Genomic DNA, 22,900 nt, shown 5'->3' on the forward strand with positions numbered 1-22,900 from the left:
GAAAAACCTATTTAGCAGCATATAGAGAAAGCTTGTCCTCGGATTGTAATATTGATTAAAAGTAGTTTTACTGAAATAAAATCTCTGCATGCGTCGAGACTGACATGACTCAGTTTCCTCCTCCTGTGGTTCCCTCGTGGCTCTCTCTCTCTCTCTCTCTCTCTCTCTCTCTCTCCGTCCCACTGTGCTGGTGCCAGCCCTCTCCAGAGAGCACAGAGCCGAGCTAATTAACATATCTCTAATGAGTCTTTTCATTTTTTTCCTAATTAAACGAGCTCCTCAATAATACATGAAAACAGGACACTGCGCTATTCAATTACATACGTATGGGCCGCAGCCAAGCACGTGCATTAATCTGTATGTGCCGATGCCAAGTGGCAGCGAGTTAAGTGTGCCAGGCCCGTGTCTGCCAAGTGGGTGTACATGTGTCTGCGTGTGCCCTCCTAGTGTGCGTGGCAAGTGTGTCCATTGTAGGAGAACGTTTGCCAGGTCATGGAGGCATGCTACGTCTCATGCTGGGTAATCCTCCAATTGCCACTTTGTCTGCCAAATGTGTGCCCACCAATTCTCTTGGCTGTATTTGTGCCACAACCAATTACAGTAACTGTGGCCAACTATGTCCAACACCTACAAACACACATCTAAAGTGTGAAATTATCCAAATACAGCAGAGGGTTGAGACATATTTCAAATTAAATTTCTTACAATGAATATTCACTTATTGAGGAAATTGTGACAATAGCCACAGCTATCAATTTACACCTGTGAGCACCTTGGCTCAGCCTGCCTTGCTGAGAGGCTCATCAGCGGTAGTTGCAAAGGAACATGGCACTAAAAGTGGTCAACTGGTTATGCAATATTTTTAATATATTAATAATTCCCATTTTATCTTGGAAAATCCATAATTTGAGTTAACAATATTTAACATTTTTTATGTATTGATAGAACAAGAGAAAGAGCATAACAATTGCATTGTTGGGAATGTTTTTCTATTTACCGCTTATCAAGTATTATTCCATCTGTTTTAAATGATGCATTTGTTTCTAATTATCAAATTTAAACCCCTCTCTCATTTTTAATCATCCAATTCCTAAATAATCACTTGACATTTTAGTATTGTGGTTTTCCCTCATTTAAGCTGTAATTTCTTTTTTTTACATATTACAATACTTTTTCCTGCATTTGACTGTCTTGGGACTGGAGCTATTGTCGAGTTTCTCTGAATGTGACACATGACAGTGTGACACACGCACATGAAAGCGCACACACATAAGCGCACACAGTGGATTGATACCATCTCACATCGCCAGCGAAACACACGGAGACCATCTCTGAACAACCAATCAAAAAGCAGATATAATCTAAGAGTTTCTTTTGCTCTACCACTCTGATCCTCCTCTCTATTATAAATAAAGAAAAGGAGAGAAATATGATGGGGAAGCATGAAGGGTGAGGTGAGGGGCCATGAGGAGGGAAGGTTGGGGGGGGGGGGGGTTGTCAGTGTAGACCAAGGCTTCTCTAGAGAAGTCAGACAAGAAAAAAAAGAAGTCCTCCCTGTGTGCCTTCCTCGTTCTCCCTCAGAGAGTGGGGGAAAATCTAATTATCGAGCTCCTAAAGATCTCATTATTGGCTCAGGTTCATTTGCATGTGTGAGAGCAGCCCAGCAGGAGCCAACCTGAGGACGGCCATTTTGTTCCTTATGTGAGCCCCTGTGTCACCGTACAGTACAGCGTATACTTGCCACCTCAAGAAATGACCAGATTAAATTTCTGGTTCCACTCACTTGCAGCGCTCGATCACCCTCTCTGTGGCCGACGGATGATTGCTTCAATTACAGCAACTGAGTGCAATTTCTGCAATTTAAAAATGATCCTGAAGATGGAAATTATAGTACTTAGGACATTTCTATGCACCTCAGTAGCCAGCTTCGCTCTGAAGTAAACTGCTTCAGTGCTGCTGCTGCACAAATAACTGGCCTAGACTGTGCTTTGGTGTTTGTGTCTGTGTTTATGACTGTGACACACACACATCCCCCTTGGATTTACATTGGTGTGTGTGTGTGTGTGTGTCGACAGGGTGCGTGGGGCCATGTGAGCTGACAGCTCAGACAACAGAGATGTATCGTAGATGCCCTAGAGAGAACAGCGAGGGTACCCGGGCAAGGCACCAACAAACAAGACAGAGATGGAGAGTGAAGAGGTGGTGTGGCGTGTGTGTGTGAGAGAGAGAGAGAGAGAGAGAGAGAGCAAGAAGACAGTCAACGGTAATATTTATTTAATATAGAGATAAAGGCATGAGTTGTGTCAACTACATGTGTGTCGGACCTGTGTTTGACCCAATTTATGTGAGACTGCTGTTACAGGTTAATCCCCTGTCAACATGGACACAAGTGGACTTCCATACACTTCCATGTCAACCAGCAGATTTACACTACAGTCTAACGTTCAAAGCTTTTCTAGCTTTTCAGAAAATGAGTCAGAAAATGAAAAATATTCAAACAATAATTAGAGGCCTATTCCCCGCCCGCTGACTACAGCCGAGTAGTGTCCAACATGCATGTGACCCAGGTCAGGAGGAGGCTCTGTTGGCAAACACTGACCTATCTGGATCAACTGCCACTGTAGATTTATACAATGTGTGGTGGTATGAAAATGGTGAAGCAAGGGAGTCCAGACACAAAGACACAGAGTTAGAGTGAATGACTGAACTCGTGAATCTCCTTTTAGGTCTCATTTTGTTTTGATTTATGGTATGAATGCAATTTTAATCCGTAGAATATTTTAACATTCATTTTATTTTATTACCCCCGTCAAAGTCACCATGTAATATCTACAGCCAGTTTCTATCCTAGGTAAATAAAGTGATTCTGATTCCAGTCCGTGTTTTGATTAAAGTGTAATCCGCAAGATCCCTTTTTTAAATTTTTATCCCATTTCTGACATCTTCAGTAATGAGCAGGCATTAAGTCTGTTGCACTTCCCAGAGGTCACTACCCGACGCATGAATTTCATGTATTATTATTTGCACGTATCCTTTGCAGCATATCACTCTACTGGAGCAAAGCTGCAAATAATTACCTTTTATCGAGACGTCCTGTGCAGGATTATTACCTTTACATGTGGAAAGTTTCCCATTTTTACCATGAGCACCTCACCAGCTTCACACACACCACAAGTGAAACCTGACCTTATCCCTGCTTCTGACTCACATCCGTCCTTTTCTCTCGGCCATGTCTTTCTTCATTTCCCAGACTGTGACGGTCCAGCTGTTTATCATGTGGCACGTTAATGAGAAGAGCAGTGCAATAGCCAGACTGCTCGCTGCTCTATTATACCCATGGCCCCACTTTATTGATATTACATGCAGCTACAAATCACACTTGTGCATATACTCTGCACATCACATCCTTATAAGAAACTGCCAGAGGTAATGTCACATGTGATATTTACAGTATATACATAAACTACTGGTAGAAATGTGTGTGTGATTTCTGTGTGTGTGTGTGTGTGTGTTTTCTGTCTTTATGTGTGTTTGTGTGTGTCTCCTCAAGTGTCTTTCAGTGGGGATCCTGCACTCCAGCTAACCCCACTCTCTCTGCTTACTGTGGAATTCAACTCTGAAAACAGCTCACTATCCAATCACTCCACAGGCCTCTCACACACACACACACACACTTGCAGACGCACTAACTATGACACACACTTGCACTCACGGAAAGAGAGAGCTACAGACAGAGGGAGAGAAAGGGGGAGAAAAGTACGCGCCTATATCACACAGTGTAGTTGACGTGGCAGGTTGGTGAAGGAAAGCTGGAGCAGCCAGGGGCTTAATAATATACAGATTCTGACAAAGTCAAAGTCAGGACGAACCCAAACTCTTGGGTTGTGTGTGTGTGTGTGTGTGTGTGTGTGTGTGTATGTGTGTGTGTGTGTGTGTGTGTGCGCTCTGACCTGCACAGCGCTCTGTTTGACCTCGTTGCTGCCAGGGGAGTTGAGTCCAGAGGCCTGCTGGAGGAGGAACTGTCTGGCTGCCTGGATCGCCTAGAGAGAGAAATGATAGGATGTTGTCATACACATATAGAGTCACATTTCCTTCAGTATTTAAACACAACACACTCATTAAAGTGACACACCACTCAACGATATGTGTGTATGTTCAGTTTCAAACAATCCAGAGCCATACGATCAAACTTTTAATGATTCAGATAAAAGACGAACACAGAAACCCTCCCTCGCTCTGGCCACTCACTGTACCCTCTCTTTTTGCCAAGCTGTCAGCTCTGGTTTCCTCAACTTGAGACGTCCACCTGGCACACACGCAGCATGCTCAAGTATCTGCACTTGTGTGTGCGTGTGTGTGTGTGTGTCTACGTGACTAAATTAGTCCCCACTCATCCAAAACCTTCTTTCACTGCAATCTCTGTCCATCTCTTCTTTCCATTCTTTGTCTCGCCCATCTGTTTCACTCTCTCTCTCTCTTTCCTCCTCCTCCTCCTCCTGCTCCTCTTCCACCTCCTCTCTTTTCAGAGGAAGGTGCAAAGTGGGATTTCCACATCCTCTGAGGCAAAAGTGTGTCAGCACAACTTCATGTGTGTCAGTTGCTCAGTGTTTGTGCGTGTGTCAGAGTGATGTAAGGAACCATTTGCCCTGATGTGCCCTAAAGAGCTGTGACTAACCACCACCCACCTCTCCGTTCCCCCTCCTCTTCCCGTCCCTCTCCTCTCTACCCTCCAGTGCTGTCTATTCAAACCAATGACACCATTGCTCACTAGCTCTTGTCTTCATTCGTTCACGCTGCCCTTGAGTGTTGCCGATTCATCCTTTCGACACACTGTTACCTCTCCCATTCCTCCCACTGTCGCTCCTCTTCTTCTCTCCCTTTTCCCTTCTTCCTCAGCCTTAATTATATAATAAACTGTGTAAATGTCCTCCACTATCTCAATGCTTTTCTTTGTTGTTTGTTGCAGTGTTAAATCCTCGAGCTCCCTTCTAATGAGACGAACCAGCCCCTGAGGATAGACAATTTGTTGGAATGACTGAAACGCTGAGAAAACAAAACAAGAAAACATGCATGTCAAAACACATGAGTCGCCTCTGCACTTACTGTAAGTGCATTTTCACACACACACACACACACACACACACACACACACACACACACACACACACACACACACACACACACACACACACACACACACACACACACACACACACACACACACACACACACACACACACACACACACCCTCATGACAGAGGAGAGACAGCAGGATGCACATTTGCTTCCTCTGACTCAAAAGGGGAAAGGTTCCTTAGTAAATATTGATTTATGAAAGTCTGTGTGGGTGTGCTATGTGTGTGTGTGTGTGTCTGCGCGCGTGCATGTGTGTGCACATGGACACCACAAATTAACGGCCAGAATGAGGGATGTTCTTTACCATGGAAGCTCTTACTCAACTGAGCAGCACGAGAAATTCGTTTTTTTATCTCGCAACTACTGAAGAATGTAACGCTGGGAAACATTGCACCACACGCTTTCTGTACCCTGTCACATATTTAATGATTTGTCAAATTAGAAGCATGCGCACATTAAGAAAAGTTTAATTTCAAAAACAGAGAGGAGAATTAGAGGGAGACAAAAAGCGAGAGAAGTTCTCTGTGCAGTCGGAGTGATGAAAACCATCTGTTTCGAACACACTTGCTACTTTTGCTGAGACCGCAATTAAAACACACACACACACACACACACACACACACACACACAAACAGATGTGGCTGTGGATGTGCCTATACAAACACACACACGCATACACACATGTATTTTAACACTTTAACAAAAATCTTGGGAACCCCCTCCCATTTACTGGTTTGACCTCAGCATTAAAGCAGGAACAGACATACACACACACACACACACATAGCAACACCAAAAAAACACAACCGCCCAGTTTGTTGGCATGTGGTGTGAATTACTGCTTGAACACCCTGTCTGCCCGAGAGTGAGAGTGTGTGTTTGTCTGTGTGTGAGTGTGTGCGTGCGTGTGTGTGTATATTTATATGTGTGTGTGTTGGCAGGAGTTGGGGAGGCATGTCTGGCAACAATAAGGGACAATTCCACCCAAATTACCACCCTGATTACCACTATATTAAAGAGCCATTTATGGCTTTCATAAACGCTAAAACCAAGCAGAGGTGATGCCTGTCTCCTCTCCTCTGCCTGTAGTCATGGATGTATGTGCATGTGAGGGAGAGAAAAGAAAGAAACGAACAAGGCATGTGATCGTCTAGATATGTCTGAGTTATGGAGTTAGATACCCGTTCATTCAAATATGTCACACTTCTACAGTTACGGGCAAATGTATTGAATTTAACTATTGTAAAGAAAACCACAGGAAACAACTGTTTAGTGCTGGCTAACAGGTGGCTGTTAAAATTATAACTTCCAGTAGTAAAGGACCCGGCAATTATGATAAGAGTATTTTCTGATATAGATGTATATAACAAATGTAAAATTATTTTAACTGTGTCCCACTGTTATGTATTACAATAAAATACTCTTCTTTTTCAGCTTTTAATTTATATATTCTTACATGATTCAATTTTTAACGTACTCACCCTAACTCCTTTCAATGTAAATGTTTTTCCTATTTGTGCTCTTCTGCATTGTTGATGGTAATTATGTTTTATTACTTTTTCTGTTGATTGTATGTTTAATGGTGATTGTTCGATTTATTGCTGTTGATGTTATCTGATGTGAGGTGACCTCGAGTGTCATGACCATTAAATCAAATTTACCATTATTATTATTATTGTGGTTGATGTTTGTAAAACCTTAACACAGTGTGATCACAGCTTCATGACATTGCCCAGCTCTTCAGAACGGCTCAAACACAGCTCCAGTCAACAATTACACCATCATACTAAATTATTTCCTGACTTACTAAACTGCAGGCAATTACACAACAGTTCTGACGCCAACCGTCAGCTAAGGTAAAGAGGCTGAGGATTTAAACACAGCCTCCTCTCTTCCTTTGCAGTACAGGGAATAATGGCAACGACTGAGGAAACGTTTTTTCTTGTACACTTTTACGAAAGTAAACTCATATTAACTTAACTACATGTAAATATAGAAGCTTGATTTCACTGAATCTATGGTTTCATTTGATAGTTATCAATCATTGATACAGACGCAAACAAACAGAAAGAGACAGAGGCCATCGGTAACTACAGCCTAACTCTCATTTCTACTTCGTCAAGAAGCCCTCTTCTTTTTCTACCCTTTTTTTCTTTCCTCCTCTTCACATTCTCTCTTGGACCTGGCTGGGCTGTAGTATTGTAAAGAATACCCCCCCTCCTACACTCACCGACTGACACACACACACCAGCTCCACCTAGACTCCCCCAACCTCAACTCCCTGCTCCCCCTGTGGCATTCTTGGGGGTGCACTGCACCTTTAAAGAAAATATGAGGGAGGCCTAAGAGGGAGGCCCAACAACAGAGTCTTTGTGCTGCCGCGCAGGACATATACGCACACACACATACACATGCATGCGCACACACACATCAGTGGTGTCAGACAGGTTTTATTAGAGTGAGAGAGGGAGGGAGGAGGAGGAGGAAGGGGAAGGAGGGGTGAGGAGGTCACCGCTCAGCTTGGAGGCCTGAGAGCACAGTGTGAGTTTGTATATGTGTGTGTGTGTTTGTCAGTTCAGTGTGTGAGTTCTTCTGACTTGTCATCGCTCCCCTCTGTAAATCATCGCCTCTGACACAGCCTTTAATAATAGTGCATTTTTTAATTCAGCAGGGTCACACAGACACACACATACGCACATGCACACACACGCACACACACACAGAGAGAGAAAGAGGGTGAGAGTAAATGCTAGTTTCTTTCCTCAACAGGATTTGTAAAAATGCCTAATATGGCAGGGAGGGTCATCGGGCAGTTCTGCGGTGGGTTTGTGAGTATGTATGAGTGTGTTTGTGTGTGTGTGTTTGTTCGTTTACTTGCACCGCTACCAAGGCTGAGTAGTCAAGTTACGAGTTGAATCTCAGATAAGAACAAAAAGGTAACAACCAACATGTAACAAGGCCTCCTTAGATGGATGTGTGTGTGTGTGTGTTTATGTGTGTGTGTGTGTGTGTGTGTGTGTGTGTGTGTGCCTGGCTCAGGTTGCTAAAGCAAACAGGTCTGTGTGTGTGATGAATCTGGCCTCTAATCCGCCCAGTGTGTTTGGGTGAGACAGCGAGAGAGAGAGTGCAGGAATAAGCAAAGAAATCTAAACAGAAGGAGGGTGAGGGGGGAGGAAAGGGGGAGACAGAAAGAGAGGGAGATAGGGAGAGACACACAGAGAGAGAGAGAGAGATGGATAGAGAGCGCGAGAGAGAGAGAGGGATGGAGAGAGAGAGAGAGAGAGAGAGAGAGAGAGAGAGAGAGAGAGAGAGAGAGAGAGAGAGAGAGAGAGAGAGAGAGAGAGAGAGAGACAGGTGGGTACCATATGTTGGAGTAATCCGTCAGCACTGACTGAGGTCCATTGTTGACGGCCGAAACGAAACAAACCCGTCCCCCTTCTACCCTCTCCTCCTCGCCTCCCCCCGTAGATAAACAGCCCCCGGGGCAGACAGTGGGCTGTCCTTGGGGTAGAAGGAGGAGGAGGAGGAGGGTAGGGAGTTAGGAAGGGCACGGGGGAGGCAGGTGGTATCAGATTTCTTCACTCATAGACCAAGATGAAGAGAGTGCAACAAAAAAAAGAAAGGAGCACAAGTCAGGGTGAGTGAGAGGCTCGTATTTTCTTAATCTGTCCACGACAGAGCTAAACCTGGCTAGACTAAGCAAGTGATTCAGATGTTTCAGATCTCCACTGTGCCAAAGAAGCATCCCCGTCTGCCTTACTATAGCTCAGCAGCCTGGGAAGAGAGGCTTGTAACGCCACACTCCTCCATTCCTCTATCCCTCCTCTTCCCCAAGAGAGAACAATAGATGGAGAGACGGGGAGATAGATACAAGGTGAAGATGTAGAAGAGAGCTTGTCACACCCTGCTGCTTCCTTACAGGCCTGCACGCTGTCTGATTTTGGATCAGTGGAAGAGACCAGGTTCAGGAGGAGCAGTGGATCTTCGTTCTGGAGTGCTGTCATTGAAGCCGAAAGCCGAGCTAAAGCTGCGTCGATGCTGCCGTCCTCATGGGTCACCTTGGTGATCCCTTGTATCCATGTGCACGGCATGAGCCATCTCACTTTGGCACCAAAAAAAAAAAAAACACCCTGAAACTCCAATAAACCCCTCTTTCTACTTTGATTTACTCTCCTTCCTGACTTGGTCTTCGCTACCCTCCACTAGTTTTTCTGGCTCTAAATCTCTCATCTTTGATTCCCTTCCCTTTCTCTGGATACTCAGGGGGGAGTCATGACCAGATACGAAGATGAAACGGGACTGAAAAGATGTAACACAATCTACAAAGCATGCAAATTTGTCAAAAGGATGACACAGTACAGTGCGAGCTCATCTGCCTTCAGAGGCTGGCCAAGTGTTTACACCCACACACACTGTGCAGTCAGATTACTCGAGAGGTAACTCTGGGCGATTGTGAGTGAAGGCTTGGTCACACCCACGGTGGAATCTCACATATCAAATGCATCACTGTCAGTCACCACAAAAACCAGAGTGCTTTCCCAGATCACTCCGTCCTTCGTTCGCTCCATCGGCATCACTCCGCCTCTCCATATAACGTATATAACCTGCAAAACGTCTGCTGGCATCTATCCAAGTATATTCTGTCTTTCTTGTGCCCCCCCCCCCTTCAATCCTCTCTAGAAATCTGTTACCCATACCCATATTCACCGCCTCAGTAAATTATGAGAGCAGGTTTGGGTGAGACAAAGGCCTAAAATAGACTGTCCAGGACTACCAATGGAAACAAGCTTGTGAATGCAGCTGTTGGCCGTATGAGCGGATTCCCATTCCCATAGATTTGTAGCAAGTTCACTAAAAGTTTAAAGTTTTCCTGTTGATTAACTAATGAACTGGCAGCAGGGTTCCCATTACGTTATCATAAAAATAACAATTTCCTACAGTTTTATATTGTTGTTTAAAAATATAGTTTGGACTGTTTTGGGATTATTTTCATAGTATTATATTTTACTGACTTATTTAAAATAAATCATGTATCTTTTATTTGTTTGTAGTGTCTTTTTTACCTAAATTGAAACTGACTGAGCAGGGTAAGTAAAGGTCTTAAATTAATCATAGAAACATCAGCACAAACAACACTGTTGTGAGAAGCTGAAATGGAAATTTTCAATCTTAGTTTGTCCATTGTAGAAATAACAATGGAGGAGCTCATTTGCTTGAACACACTATTTCACATCAAATTGTTACCCTCTTAACTTATCTATTATAAATCAAAGGGGCAAGGAGAGAGGGAGTGGTGCATATATTTAGGACAGATCAGGGGTTTCCAGGGGGTAAACATATAGGGGTAAGAGGCAGCCTTAAGCAAAGCCTGCTAAAGCCACTCAATTTCATGGTGGGTTACAAATAAACTATGCTCTGCCAAGATTTCGCCCCTTCCCTCCAACTCTTCCTCACGTACGCCTTCTCCTTTTCTGGTATTAATCAGGTCTTTCCAGCCCCGGCCATTTGTTTTTGCTCATAGCAACGTGGACTTCAAACCAGTTGTCCACCACTATAACAAGGACTACTTCGCTCCGTTTAGGCCGCCGTCGAGTGTGCAACTATCTGGGACACCTTCAGAAATACCAGCCAGCCGTAATCCCGTTCAGCTATTTAATGTAATGTTTCCGCAATATAACGGCACCATTCGAGGGCTGAGGTTTTTTAAATGGCTGAAGCAAGCTTCTCTGGGCCCAGACTGACCATTAAAGAGAGGAAAGACCGCGTTCAAGAGCCAATGCAATAAAAACTCACAAACTCCAAAAGAACTTCAAAATATGCCGTAATGTTTGAAAACGCTGGCTGATTTGAGTTATTTTTTTTTCACATCCTATTTTTCACAAAAGGGACCTGTTCTAAAACTCGCGGGACGCTGCCGTTTTCCAGATGGTTCTCTTCAGTTCAAAACTGTTTCGCGAAACGAGAAAACCTCTCCCCTTCAACTACGTCCCGACACTCATCTAATGTTTCTATTGATTCACAGGGGTATATGCAGGGCCATAAAAAGGAGCTGACTGAATACCCAGGACTGCTCTATATCATGACACAATTCATCATCATACACACACGTCTAGAACACACACACACACACACAGAAATCTTCCTAAGGAGATGTTGTCAGCTTTTCTCTGTTAAGTGAAGCGTAGAGGGGCATCCAGAGATAGACACTACAGAGAGGAAACCCCTTCCTGAGAATAAAAGCTGCTCCCTCTCTACTGCCTCATCTCAGTCCAGAAATCTAATTGATGGCAAATAGCTCTACAGCAGTTTCCCATATTCCTTACGCACACACACACACACAAATGCACGTCAAACATTATATACACATATGCAGTTTCCCTGTGGTTTTCAACACAGCTCGTTTGGCAAGAGAGGAAGGTCTCACTCCAGACAGACCAAGCCCACAGCGGAAAACACACACAAAGCCACAGACACACACAGAGTACCTTGTAATATTTAGGCCTCATCTTGTATAAGGTAGGACAGTTAAGTGGTTTGGTCACGCTCCTGGGAAGACAAGCCCGTTTAGGTGTAAGGTCCCAGTTGGGCGACCTCCAGAGTTTAAACTTTTTCTGCTGCCCAGCGAGAGCGACTCCTGAGAGCGGAGACTGTGCGAGGCCAGCCCATGATGAGGATAGCACTAGCCTGGCAACCAGGCCTCACATATGGAAACCGTTTAACTGTTATTATTAATAACCGAAAAAAGAAAAAGAATCAAACTAATAACACATGCAAGACACTGCCAAGACTCGACTCAGGAGACAGAGGGAAAACACATACACAAACAAAGACAGTCTGCCATGTGCGCATGCACGCACAGACGCATGCACACATTTAGACTCCTATTGGTTAAACAGAAAAACACGTTCTTCGTCAGTGGCCTGCAAAACTGTTAGTCTGCCTGCCCACTTCGATGGATATAAAACTCTTTCATGTTTTTCTTCAGAGGGTTTTCACACCTGGTTGTGGCTGTGGCGATGGAGGTGGACACACCCTCACACCCACCCTTACCACACACACACAAGCAAACACACGCTCACACACTCAAACACACTCATACCAGACATACAAACACCGGAAATGGGCAAGTACAACAAAGGCTGGTTGCTGTACAAGAAGTTAAACTTCTAAACCAGCACAAAATGTTTAACTTCCCAAAAAGAGAAGAAAGGCTGGGGTGTGTTCTTGAAGTGGAAAAGTGTGTGTGTGAGTGTGTACGTGTGCTGGACTATGTGATTTAAGAGGGTCAATCCATCCAGATGTGAACGGGCACATTTTTCAGCTTAAAATAACTCAAAGCCCACTAAATTTTAATTTATTTTTCTATTCTTGTGAAAGTTTTTTTACTTGACAAGGTCTTACTTTTGTTTATCTGGCAACATTTCTATCAGTAAGACTTTTGTCAAACTTAAGAGTTTGTTAAGAGTTATAAATCTGCTCAGTAACAGCTGGGGAACAAGCAGCCATAAACAGTCACACAGGTTTTAGCAACCAATTACATACAATTACTTACAACAGTTAATTTCAAATTTCAAATAAAATATGATTACTTAAGTTATGTCAGATTTGTTATTTCCTAATCTTATTATCGTAAGGAGATTTTGCAGATATTGCCTGCATGATTCAACTTTAACCTACTGTACTTCATTCAGTCATGTACACACAAGGTTTTCATCTCCATTTAAACAATTAAAAGTTCTGCGTTTAGTCATAGAGCAATGAAAATTATGAGTTAAAAGTTATAATCAGTCGATCTTCTTTAATTGGGGGGATTAACAAAACAATTTTAAAGCTATTTTCTGCATGTTATTTTGTCATTTTATTTTATTAATATGTTACAGTAGTTGGGCGAAAACCAGGAAGAAGAATAAATTGGCAATTGCTGGTATCTGTTTTTATGATTTACCTCGCAGTTCTTGCAGGTTCTAACTTACTTTACTCTTAAGTTTCATTGCATAAATTGTATTCTTGATGTTCTGGGCTATGGAAAACTTCACCAACAAGACAACAAATGCATTTTGTCACTGAGGAAGAAAAAATAAAATGCCAGCAGCCTCAGTCCCAGAGCTCGAGAAGAAAGAGAACTAAAGAAAGAGAGAGGGAAGAGCTACATTCCTGTCCTCCTCCCTGTTGACTCTAATCTCTCCTTTAAAATGGCTCGCACAAAGAGCCAGCACAGACTAGCTAATTAGCAACACTTTAGGCCTCCGCAGCTATTGTGTACGTGATGTGCATGTGTGTTCATTGTGTGCATCCCGGGCTCTCCACTGTTTCCAGGGAAACTACTTGCCTAGCAGCCTTGTAAGCATTGAACAGTTTGTCTTTACTTTTTACCCTCTCTCTCGTTCCGCTCTCACTGTCCATCGCTCTCTCTCTCCGAGTTCGGAGCGAGGGTATGAAAAAGTGAGGCCTCTTAAAAAGAGAGGGGACACCAGGAGCACGATATGAGGCTTTTGTGTGATCTGTTTGAGTAGGTGGAGGAACGGGGCTGTTGTAAACTAATGCTCTCAAGTTGGAGTGCTTCACCCATAATGAACTATGAAACTGTGAATATGAGCAGCTGTCAATTAAAAGCAGATATGGCTTTTGCATTTTGAAAGAGGGAGCGGTAAACAGTGACCGAAGTGAACAGGCGTTAGCACGCACGCACTCACACACACAAAAATACACACACACACACACACACACACACAAACACACACACAGTCACATCCCAGTGCCACTGACCAGTAATAGTAATGAGGTCATGCAGCTTTGCTCGCTGACCTTCGACCTCTTAAAAAGGCCTCTGTGACCATGGCAATACCTTCTGAAGAGTGAGAGTCAACAGTTGACACCCTCAGGAACTTCTTCATGAAGAGTGTCCATTCTGGCTCATGTGTGTCTTGTGTGTGTGAGGGTGTGTGTGCGTGTTATTTACCTGACAGCACAGCGAGGCCTACGCAGCGCAAGTGCCTCGAAACACTCCCATGGCAACCAAACACAACCTAACCCTTTCAGGTGCCTAGGGATGTGTGTACATACCTCAGTCTCCACAACAGAGGCAGGACAAACACACACACACACACACACACAAACACACAAACACACATACACACACACACACACATCCTCTTCTGTCTATTCTTGTCTCTGAGCCTCTCGGCTGGTGGGGTCAACCAGCCGTGGCTGTGTTCATGCTGGCTGATATGGCCTGGTGGACCATGCCTACTGTCCGTTGTCTACTCTTTATCCACACTTGTGAACCTAAATAATTCTTCGGAGGGAAAGATTAGCCCCTATTTTACGTTTTTTAGTCAGCTCGATCAGACATTAACATATAACATATCTATAACCATGATATCTGAAACTTGTCAAACCATGGTTGTGTCTTAGAAATGTAAGGAAAGCATTTGAAAGGACGTCAATAGTAAGAACAAAAATCTGCTCTCCAAGTCTCACTCAGTGGATTCGTCAAGACTCAATGGCCTGGCTGGAAAAAGCAGTAAAAATGTTTTATGGTTACTCATAAATACAACATCTCAGCAAGTCAGAATTAGGACTCAGTGTGAGAAAAAAATCACTGAATGATGGATATGAGGGAGGGGATTCATGTGAAACCCATTAATGACCACGAGATTTGTACGTGCAGGTGTGTTTGTGACATTTCGTGTGTGTTTATAAGTGTAACAGCCTTAATCGATCACTATTAGCTTCATATAAAGTAAGAGTGACAGGGGAAGGAAAAGCCAAGGAGAAGTCAGAGAAGACAGATAAAGGGAGCTACTGGTGCTTTTAAGATTCCTAGAGGAAGTTGGTGTTCTATAGGTCTCTTTGTATCGCCGCGGTAACAGCAGTGGGTGTTCTGTGATGCTAGGCAACCTGATTGGCCCCTCCTCTGTCTCAGCATGACCTCCAGTGACCTGTGAACTACGCTGACCCCAGACATAAAGAGAAAGGCCGGGCACAGACCTATAGGGAAAGCTTTTAGGAGGTGACAGCACTCAGAGAGGGGCCAGGGACTGATTTACTTGCCCGCATATATGACAGACATACACACGCACACACACACACGAGTTACAGACATACAGACAGTCAGGAAATTGACACAGAGACACACATGGGATGCAACCTTTCATGCAGATGCACAACACACAAGCATGGCGCAGTAAATTAAAGCCCACTGCTTGAACAAACCAGAAAAGTGTCTTTTTTTCACAATACCACTTCCTCCTCTCCAGCAGCCACCCCTTCACCATCGTCGCCCCTGCACTCCTGACCTGAAAGTGAACTCTAGTGGAGACCTGGAGGTCAAACGGGACATAACTGTCCGAGTGACCAACATTCACCTCTCATAATTTAGCAAAGGCTTAACAGCCGGCGCTGCAGAATCACATATGTCTCAAAAAACCTCCCCACTTCCATCTCTGCAGGTCATAATTACTCAGTCTAGCCAATCTAGCAGGAAGCCATATGTTATCTGAATCGTCCAGCGTCTCTCATCGTCTCCTAACGCACACACCCGTCTAATACATCTGTCCGCAAAGCACTCCCGGCATTAAACCCATATGCACAGCTCTCGCACATGTGCTCACACAAAAAACTGTTATCTATCATCAGTGTTTGTGTATATCTGAGATCTGTATCAGCTCCCCCCGATCTCCAGTCATCACTGTGGCTCCTTAATTACACCCTTCATTAACTCACAACAGCTCAGTGCATGTGTGTAACTGCCTGTGTGCATGGAAGAGGGGGAGAAACAAAGATTGTCAGAACGCGTGTGTGCACGCGAGAGAGGAAAAAGGGAGCCACTGAGGAAAAAATAGAACGTGACAAATGGGAGTGGGGATCGAAGCTCCAGACCAATTTCGAAAACTGCCTTTTTCTCAACCAATGTTCCCTTTAAACCCTTTGGGAAGGGAAACCGCCACTACAATCTGCCTCTCACTTTCTATTTGCACGTAAGAGTGAGTTAAGTGCAAGAGAGAGAAAAATACAGAGAGAAATAGGAAGAGGAAAAAACCCTCGGTGGTTGGTTTAGCCGACTGACGAGTGGCACTCCTAAGAGGAAGCGGCGCCTTTTTGTCACCATCACTTTCTTTTTAGTCTCCCCCCTTCTTTTCCCTGTGCTACTCTTGCCGTCATCACCAGCCACCACTGCCGTAGCTGCTGGAAGCACCAGAAGCGATTAATTGATGGCGAGAGAAAAGGAGGAGACAGAAACAGGAGAGAAGAGGGGGAGTGATGAGGCCTGAAAGTGTGGACTCACATCTGCAAAAAAAAAAGGGGGGGGGGGGGGGGGGGGTGAGAGACGTAAAGAAAAGGCAAGAACTAAAGACACCTGGTTCTCGTCAGAGCACCCTCCACCCTCCACCCAGCCACACACACACACAGGCACACGCACACACTTTGAGGTTTGTTAGGATTTATCCTGCTTACATTTCTCTTCTGCTATGCATCATTTCATGTCTACAGCCGTGCCCGGCACCTCTACAAAGTGCCATACACTCTCTCTCTCGCTCTCTCTTGCTGCACTCTCACTTTTCCACCTCTCCTTCCTCTCCCCCCTTTAACGCCATTCTTTGTTTCCCCACTGCTCTCTCCTTCCCCTCCCTCCCTGCTCTCACCCCTCGATGATGGGGCAGAACTTGTCTTCGCCCCCTCTTCCCCTTCTTCTCTCGATCTCTTCCCTCTCTCCTGCTCTGTTCTTTCTGGGGAGGCAGACAGGCCACATTCCACAGGGAGGCCCAGGCGCCCTTTTCTGACACGTCTCAGCGTTACACACCTATTCCAGCCCTCCAAACCCCCCCCCCCCCCCAATATGCAGCCTCTTTACCCCTCCTTTTACTTACATTCCCTCTGGCTATATGTTCCATCTCCTCGACTCACTCCATCCCCTCACGCACTCCCTCAACCCCATTATGACCATCTACTTCTATCTGCCTTTATCTACCAATCTATCTATCTATCTATCTATCTATGATAATACAAAACTTTTACAAAGAGAAGGACAGTGATGGAAAATGAGTGAGCGAAAGATGGAGACACTTGAGGAGAGAGAGAGAAAGAGAGAGAGAGAGGCCGGTGGAGAGCTCTGACGGCTTGAGATGGCTGTGATTTCTCCAAGGTTCCCCAGGGGGCTGAGGAAAAGACGGCTTTGTGTTCTGACAACAGGCCGGTGTCAGGAGTTCTGTGTGTGTCTGTGCGTGTATGTCGGTGTGTCTTTTCTGCTCCAGTGCACACTGGCATGGTGTTTAAGCACCAACACTAGTCTGCACTGCACCTTCAGGTGAGAGACTCAAGCGTGGAGGAGAAGGGAACAAGAGGAGGAGGAGAAGGAGGTGCACCAAAGATTTCCAGGTTGAAGCAAGAAAGCAGGTTCTCATACAATGTTGTCAGGTAACAAGTGTCAGTATAGGGGCTGTCTGTATCAGACGATATTGATTTTAGGAGTGGAGGACTGAAAATACAGTCCCTTTATGGCTATACCACACACAAACTTAATTAAATCAAGAAGTTTGATTGATCAGGGGATGAGGATATAAAAGACCCTTATGGACAAATAGATATACAGCTAAATAATCAGTTTGAATAATAGGATAAACATTGTTTGGGGACAGTTTGTGATTCCAAAGCAGATTTGATTTAAAAAATAAATCGGTAAAAATAGATTAATAATATAAATCAGATTTTGGATATTCTTTTATGTTTAGTTGTATAAGACAAATTGCAGAAATAACAACTCTGCCCTAGGTCTTGAAGACAGAAGATTGAGATAAAAGATATGCCTAAAAATAAAAATATCAGCTGGTTGTGTTATCAGAGCAATCCTCACTGGCACTGAATCCCATCTCATCCAGGGGGAGAGAGGCTGGGTGATGAAGAGGTGTATGTGGGCAACCCAATGCTGAGCCACCTCCAACACTGGAGGGGTACTTTTCACTTCAACTCCACTATATGCAGTATATCAGTATATATGTGTTTTCTTCTACACTAATTACAGTATTCAATTATAGGGGAATTTGTCTCATGATCCAATCAGAGCGGAGAGGTAACATTAGATCCCGCCTCCTGCAGCAGCAGAACTCACTGCTAAAGAAGCACCACCGACATAATAATGTAGTAGACCTTTGTATTAGGTAATAAGTTACTCACTGCAAATTTACTTGAGTACATTTTTTAGTACTTCCTCTATCACTTGAAATCAAGTCCACTTGAGACACCTTTACCGTTAGTTGTGCAATATTGCCTAAATTGCAAATTATTCAAATAGGAGGCAGAAATAAGCAGATAAATATCCATAGTGCAGTTGCCTCCTGACAACTCAAATCTGTTCAATCTGTGCAAATTAAGCAGAACAGAAAGCTATAAATAGGGAATTACTACAATAAAAGACTGTGTATGTACCTATATATGTGTGGATGTTTTTGTAAGGTAGGGCTAGGATCTGGAGGAAAGGTTGTGCTAGTTTTTCATGGTCCACAGCGGCTAGAAGGAAAAGAAGTACAGTGAGAGAGAGGAAGAGAAAAATGGATGGAGAGAGGGAGGTATGTTTGTGGTTGGTAACCCGCTCAAGAGAGGAAATACCAGTGTGTGCTCGCACACACACACACACACACACACATATATACACAGGTGCAAAAACATAGAGAGCAGAGAAGCGTCCGAGAGAATAAAGACCTGCTTTGTATGAGCTACAGGTTTTGGTGTTTATATGTGTGTGCGTTTGTGCACGGTGTGTGTGTGTGTGGGTCCTCGTCTGAAGGTTGCTGAGAAAGCAGGGTGAGGATGCAGTCAGGAGAAGGAGGGGGGAGTGCAGGACAGGAGTGAAGGGCCTTGAGTGTTCTTCATTCACCTAAAGCTCCATCATTATAATTAGGGGGGAATTATTTTAACAGCAGGGAGGAAACCCTGATTCTTTTTTCCCCTCTGGGTTTCCTCAACTAGAAAATCAGCTGGTGTTGGCGAGCCCAGAACTCACATTGACCCTCTGTGATGGGCAGAAACACACAGTACAAAGAGAGAGCAAGTGACTTACTTTCTATATGTTTATAACCCCCCTAAAATGTCTTTATTATTAATATCATCAGTTGCAGCAAATGCCACATCGGTGACTAAAACAACATGAATCAACATGTGTGTTTCCATCATCAGATGACAACACTCAGCAAACATTCTTGTGCAGTTATGGACAAATGACTAATGGAGGGACCTCTGGCTGAAAAGTGTGCTGTAGTGTGTATTATGTGCAAAAGACTAAGTCCTTCAGGGAGCAATCAGAAGAGCCCAGTGGATTTTGGGGGGGAATGAGAAATAAAAATGTAGAATTTCATCCAAGACGTTCCGGGAAGTTTGGAAATTCCATTTGACACAGTGGCCAGTATGTGTGTGTGTGTGTCTGTGTCTGTGTGTGAAGGGGTTGAAGTTTGTGTTTGACTGGGAACTGACTAACAGGATACAAGATAAATATCATTGCTCGAGACACTACATGCTGAAGTGTCAAACACATACAAACACTACTTGTCGGAATCATGAAACGATAAAACAGAAAGAATTCTCTCACACAACTTTGACACATTCACACACACAGACACACAGATGAGCGGCCAAAACTTCCTCACTTCCCCAAAATGTCCTCACTCTGTAGGTTGTAGGCAAAAAATGCTACATATACACACTTACTCCAGGAGTATCTGAAGGACAAAATGGCTTGTCTCACCGAGGCAGAGCTTAATCTGCAGGTACAGCTTCCATTTTTTTTCTCTGCTAGCAACGTGTAACAATAAATCAGTAGGGCCCACGTGTGTATAAATTATTATGGTGAACTTTTTCCCAGTGGAATTAGTTGGCCCATTTCGAATGGTGGATAATTAAAGCGCTGATGAGCCAACCTGTCAGAGCTTTCCACTGTTTGCACATACGAGGCTGACACCTACCAGAGTGAGGCTGACTACATGCTGTCACATCTGTACATTATGTAACGGCCCGGTCTTGCTGCTCTAGACAATGTAAAGTACATAATGTGAAGCACATGAGTTGCACAAGTGGGTGTTGTTGCAAAACAGGTTTTAAAAAAGCACATACTGTATGTACAGTATGCCACCTCACACATACACACACACACACACACACACACACAAATCTTGTCAAAGCATAGGTTACTTAGATTTAAGTAGACTTATACTAACTCTAACCATTACCACTACTTACCTAGCTCTTACCCTGAGCCATGTCCTTGATTGGGACATTTTTCAGGGGGGCAACCAGTACCCAAATAAATAGTCTTTAGTCTGAAATTTGTCACAAAATGTAGCCTGTGAAACACACACATACACACACACACACACACCTGTTGTTGCTGCAGGTGCAGTAAGTCGACTGGACTGATCTCTCCGTTGGTGTCTCCATTGGATCCACCCTCTCTACCTCCTCCTCCGTCTGATTGGCTGCTGAGGCTGCTGACTCCGTTCTGGTTGGAGGGCGTTGTTCGAATTGTCTCAGACGCTGATTCCACCATCATCACTGGCACCTGAGAACAGCAGAGGGGTGGGGGGGGTCAGTGGGAGGCGGTGGTGGATGGCGCAAAAACAACACAGCGATTGAACAAAAGTGACCTGGGCAGTTGGAGTAGAAAGCCTTGCTCCGATCTGAGTGAACAAACAAGGCAGGAAACTAAAGTCAACACCCGCTGAGAGAGAAAAGTGAATTGTGTGCGTTTGTGTACCTGTGTGTGCATGTGCACTGTGAAAGGGACGCTTAGACGTGAGGCACCTGCACACAAACATGCCCCAGCGGCCACAAAGCAACACCTGAGGCAGACACTTTTTTCCCCCCCTGCATGTAAATGTGTGTCTAGGAGCGTATCAATAGATTTGGATCAGACGTGCAGCAAATCTAAACTGACAAGGCAGTTAATACTCGGCTATATAGTTAAATAACACACACATTTCTTCCAATAATCAGAGGTGGCATGTGCGAGCGCTGTGTGTGAGCCACGAGCAGGTTGGTCTTTGAGAAAGGATCTGTTTGATGCGTCTTCATAGGGCCTCTCTAATTAGAGCATGTTCCCTCTGCAAAAACCTGACAAAACGAGCCGTTCCTGGATGTGTTGTTGTTTTTGAGAAACAACGCCGTGCAAACACACAGGCACATTTTCCATCGTTAGGAGTCGAAGCGTGGGAGAGGAGACACAGAGACACACACATCCGCGTGCAGAACACACATAAGGCAGCTAATACAAAACAAAACAAACCTTCATGCAAGCACGCAGGCTGTGAACTCCTAATGACAAGCTCAATCTCGTCTTTCTGCCTCATCCAGTTTTAGAAATTAACACACACAGGCGCAGAGTTTTAAAGGGGAAAGCTCCACTGCTTTTATTTCAGCAACCCGAAGTGGGTACACAAAACGCCATCGATGCACTCTACCCACCATCTGTGTGCAACTGTGTGTGTTTCTGTGTGTGTGAACGTCTTTCAGAGGCATACAACCCAGGACTTCTGGGGAAACAATAAAAGGCATTTCATAGGAGAATCTTTCGGGAGAAACTTTTTCTTTTCCTCTGAGGAATCACTGAATCTTCCGCTGTTGCCTCAACACAATGTAGATGAATAGAATTTTTTTGTGCCAATGCATTGCGAAACAAAAAAGACATTTGAAAACTCCTACACCAATTTGTCTTTATTCAAAAAAATGCCCGCTGCTGTTTTTTTCTAGAAAGACATATTTCTGTAAAATGTTAAATGTAATTTTCCAATGTTTCAAGCATCACAGCCCCACACTGGCTTCTGCGTGGACCCTGAGCTGAGACTGATTTTGTCCAATGTGTTTTTTCATTTGGGTGGGCTAACACACTAGGTGCTAATGGACAATTCAACACTTTAAAAGCACATATCACACTACAGTATTTTTCCTCCCCATTGACTCTCCCCTGTCCTGGCACCGTCTGCCTGCGAAGTTGAGACCGAGAAGTAGAACTTCATCGTCGAACTTGAAGCTGTAGTCACTTAATCTCCAGCCTCACTTCTCTTCCCAACACTCCTCCTTTCTCCTTCCACCTTCATCCAGATCTCTCCTAGGTCAAACTGCTCCCTGAGGTGATACTATGAAGCAAGGCATCGTGCTGAGTGATCAACATATCCCTCTGCACAGTCCACTGACTTTGTACTGCAGTAGAAACTCCTCACATCATAACACGTCTCACTAAGCATGAATCACCGGCCCGCTATACGTAGCCCACTCTCTATAGCTCTGAGCTGTAATGTACTGTACACCCATCTGCTTCTAACTCTTCCTCATTGACCTTATTAGCAATGAGGGGAGGAGAGATAAAGACGGACAGGAGACATAGTTCGCAGGTGGACAAGGACCTAATGGGAAAGTGGGGAGTGTGTTAAGACATGAGCGCATGCGCTATCTTTCACACAGTCACACAGGCAATGTGGTATGCTCCTCTAAAGGGTGTGTACTTTGTCATATCCTGTAATGGGTGTATATAAGCTGGTGTAATGGAGGTCGGGGAAAAGGCAGGGGCATAAATCTACCCTGAAGTCTCTGATTAGGACTATAATACACATATACACAGTGCTTTAAGTTTAAGTGTTTCTGGTGGCTGCCCGTGCACGAGGCCTGCCTCAACCTGCCACTCACTCCTCCTATGTGTCTTTTTCTCCCTCCCTCCATCTCTCTACAAGCTCAGACCCCCTCCAGCTGAACCCCTGACCTGCGAGAGTGTGGGGAGAGACA

At 44.4% G+C, this 22,900-nt stretch overlaps 1 protein-coding gene across 1 annotated transcript in view; it reads right to left on the reverse strand.

Annotated features, from left to right (window-relative positions):
• The window catches only part of foxp4 (forkhead box P4), an 88,180-nt gene that overhangs the window by 35,496 nt on the left and 29,784 nt on the right, over positions 1-22,900 (reverse strand). The window contains exons 2-3 of the mRNA XM_062398505.1: positions 20,505-20,684; positions 3,951-4,040 (exon numbers count right to left, since the gene is read on the reverse strand). Coding sequence (XP_062254489.1) covers positions 3,951-4,040; positions 20,505-20,675 — 261 coding nt within the window. The 5' untranslated portion in view covers positions 20,676-20,684. The remainder of the gene's footprint in view (positions 1-3,950; positions 4,041-20,504; positions 20,685-22,900) is intronic.

The sequence above is a fragment of the Platichthys flesus genome, chromosome 2, assembly GCF_949316205.1.
Source record: "Platichthys flesus chromosome 2, fPlaFle2.1, whole genome shotgun sequence".
In the NCBI taxonomy this organism is placed as follows: Eukaryota; Metazoa; Chordata; class Actinopteri; order Pleuronectiformes; family Pleuronectidae; genus Platichthys; species Platichthys flesus.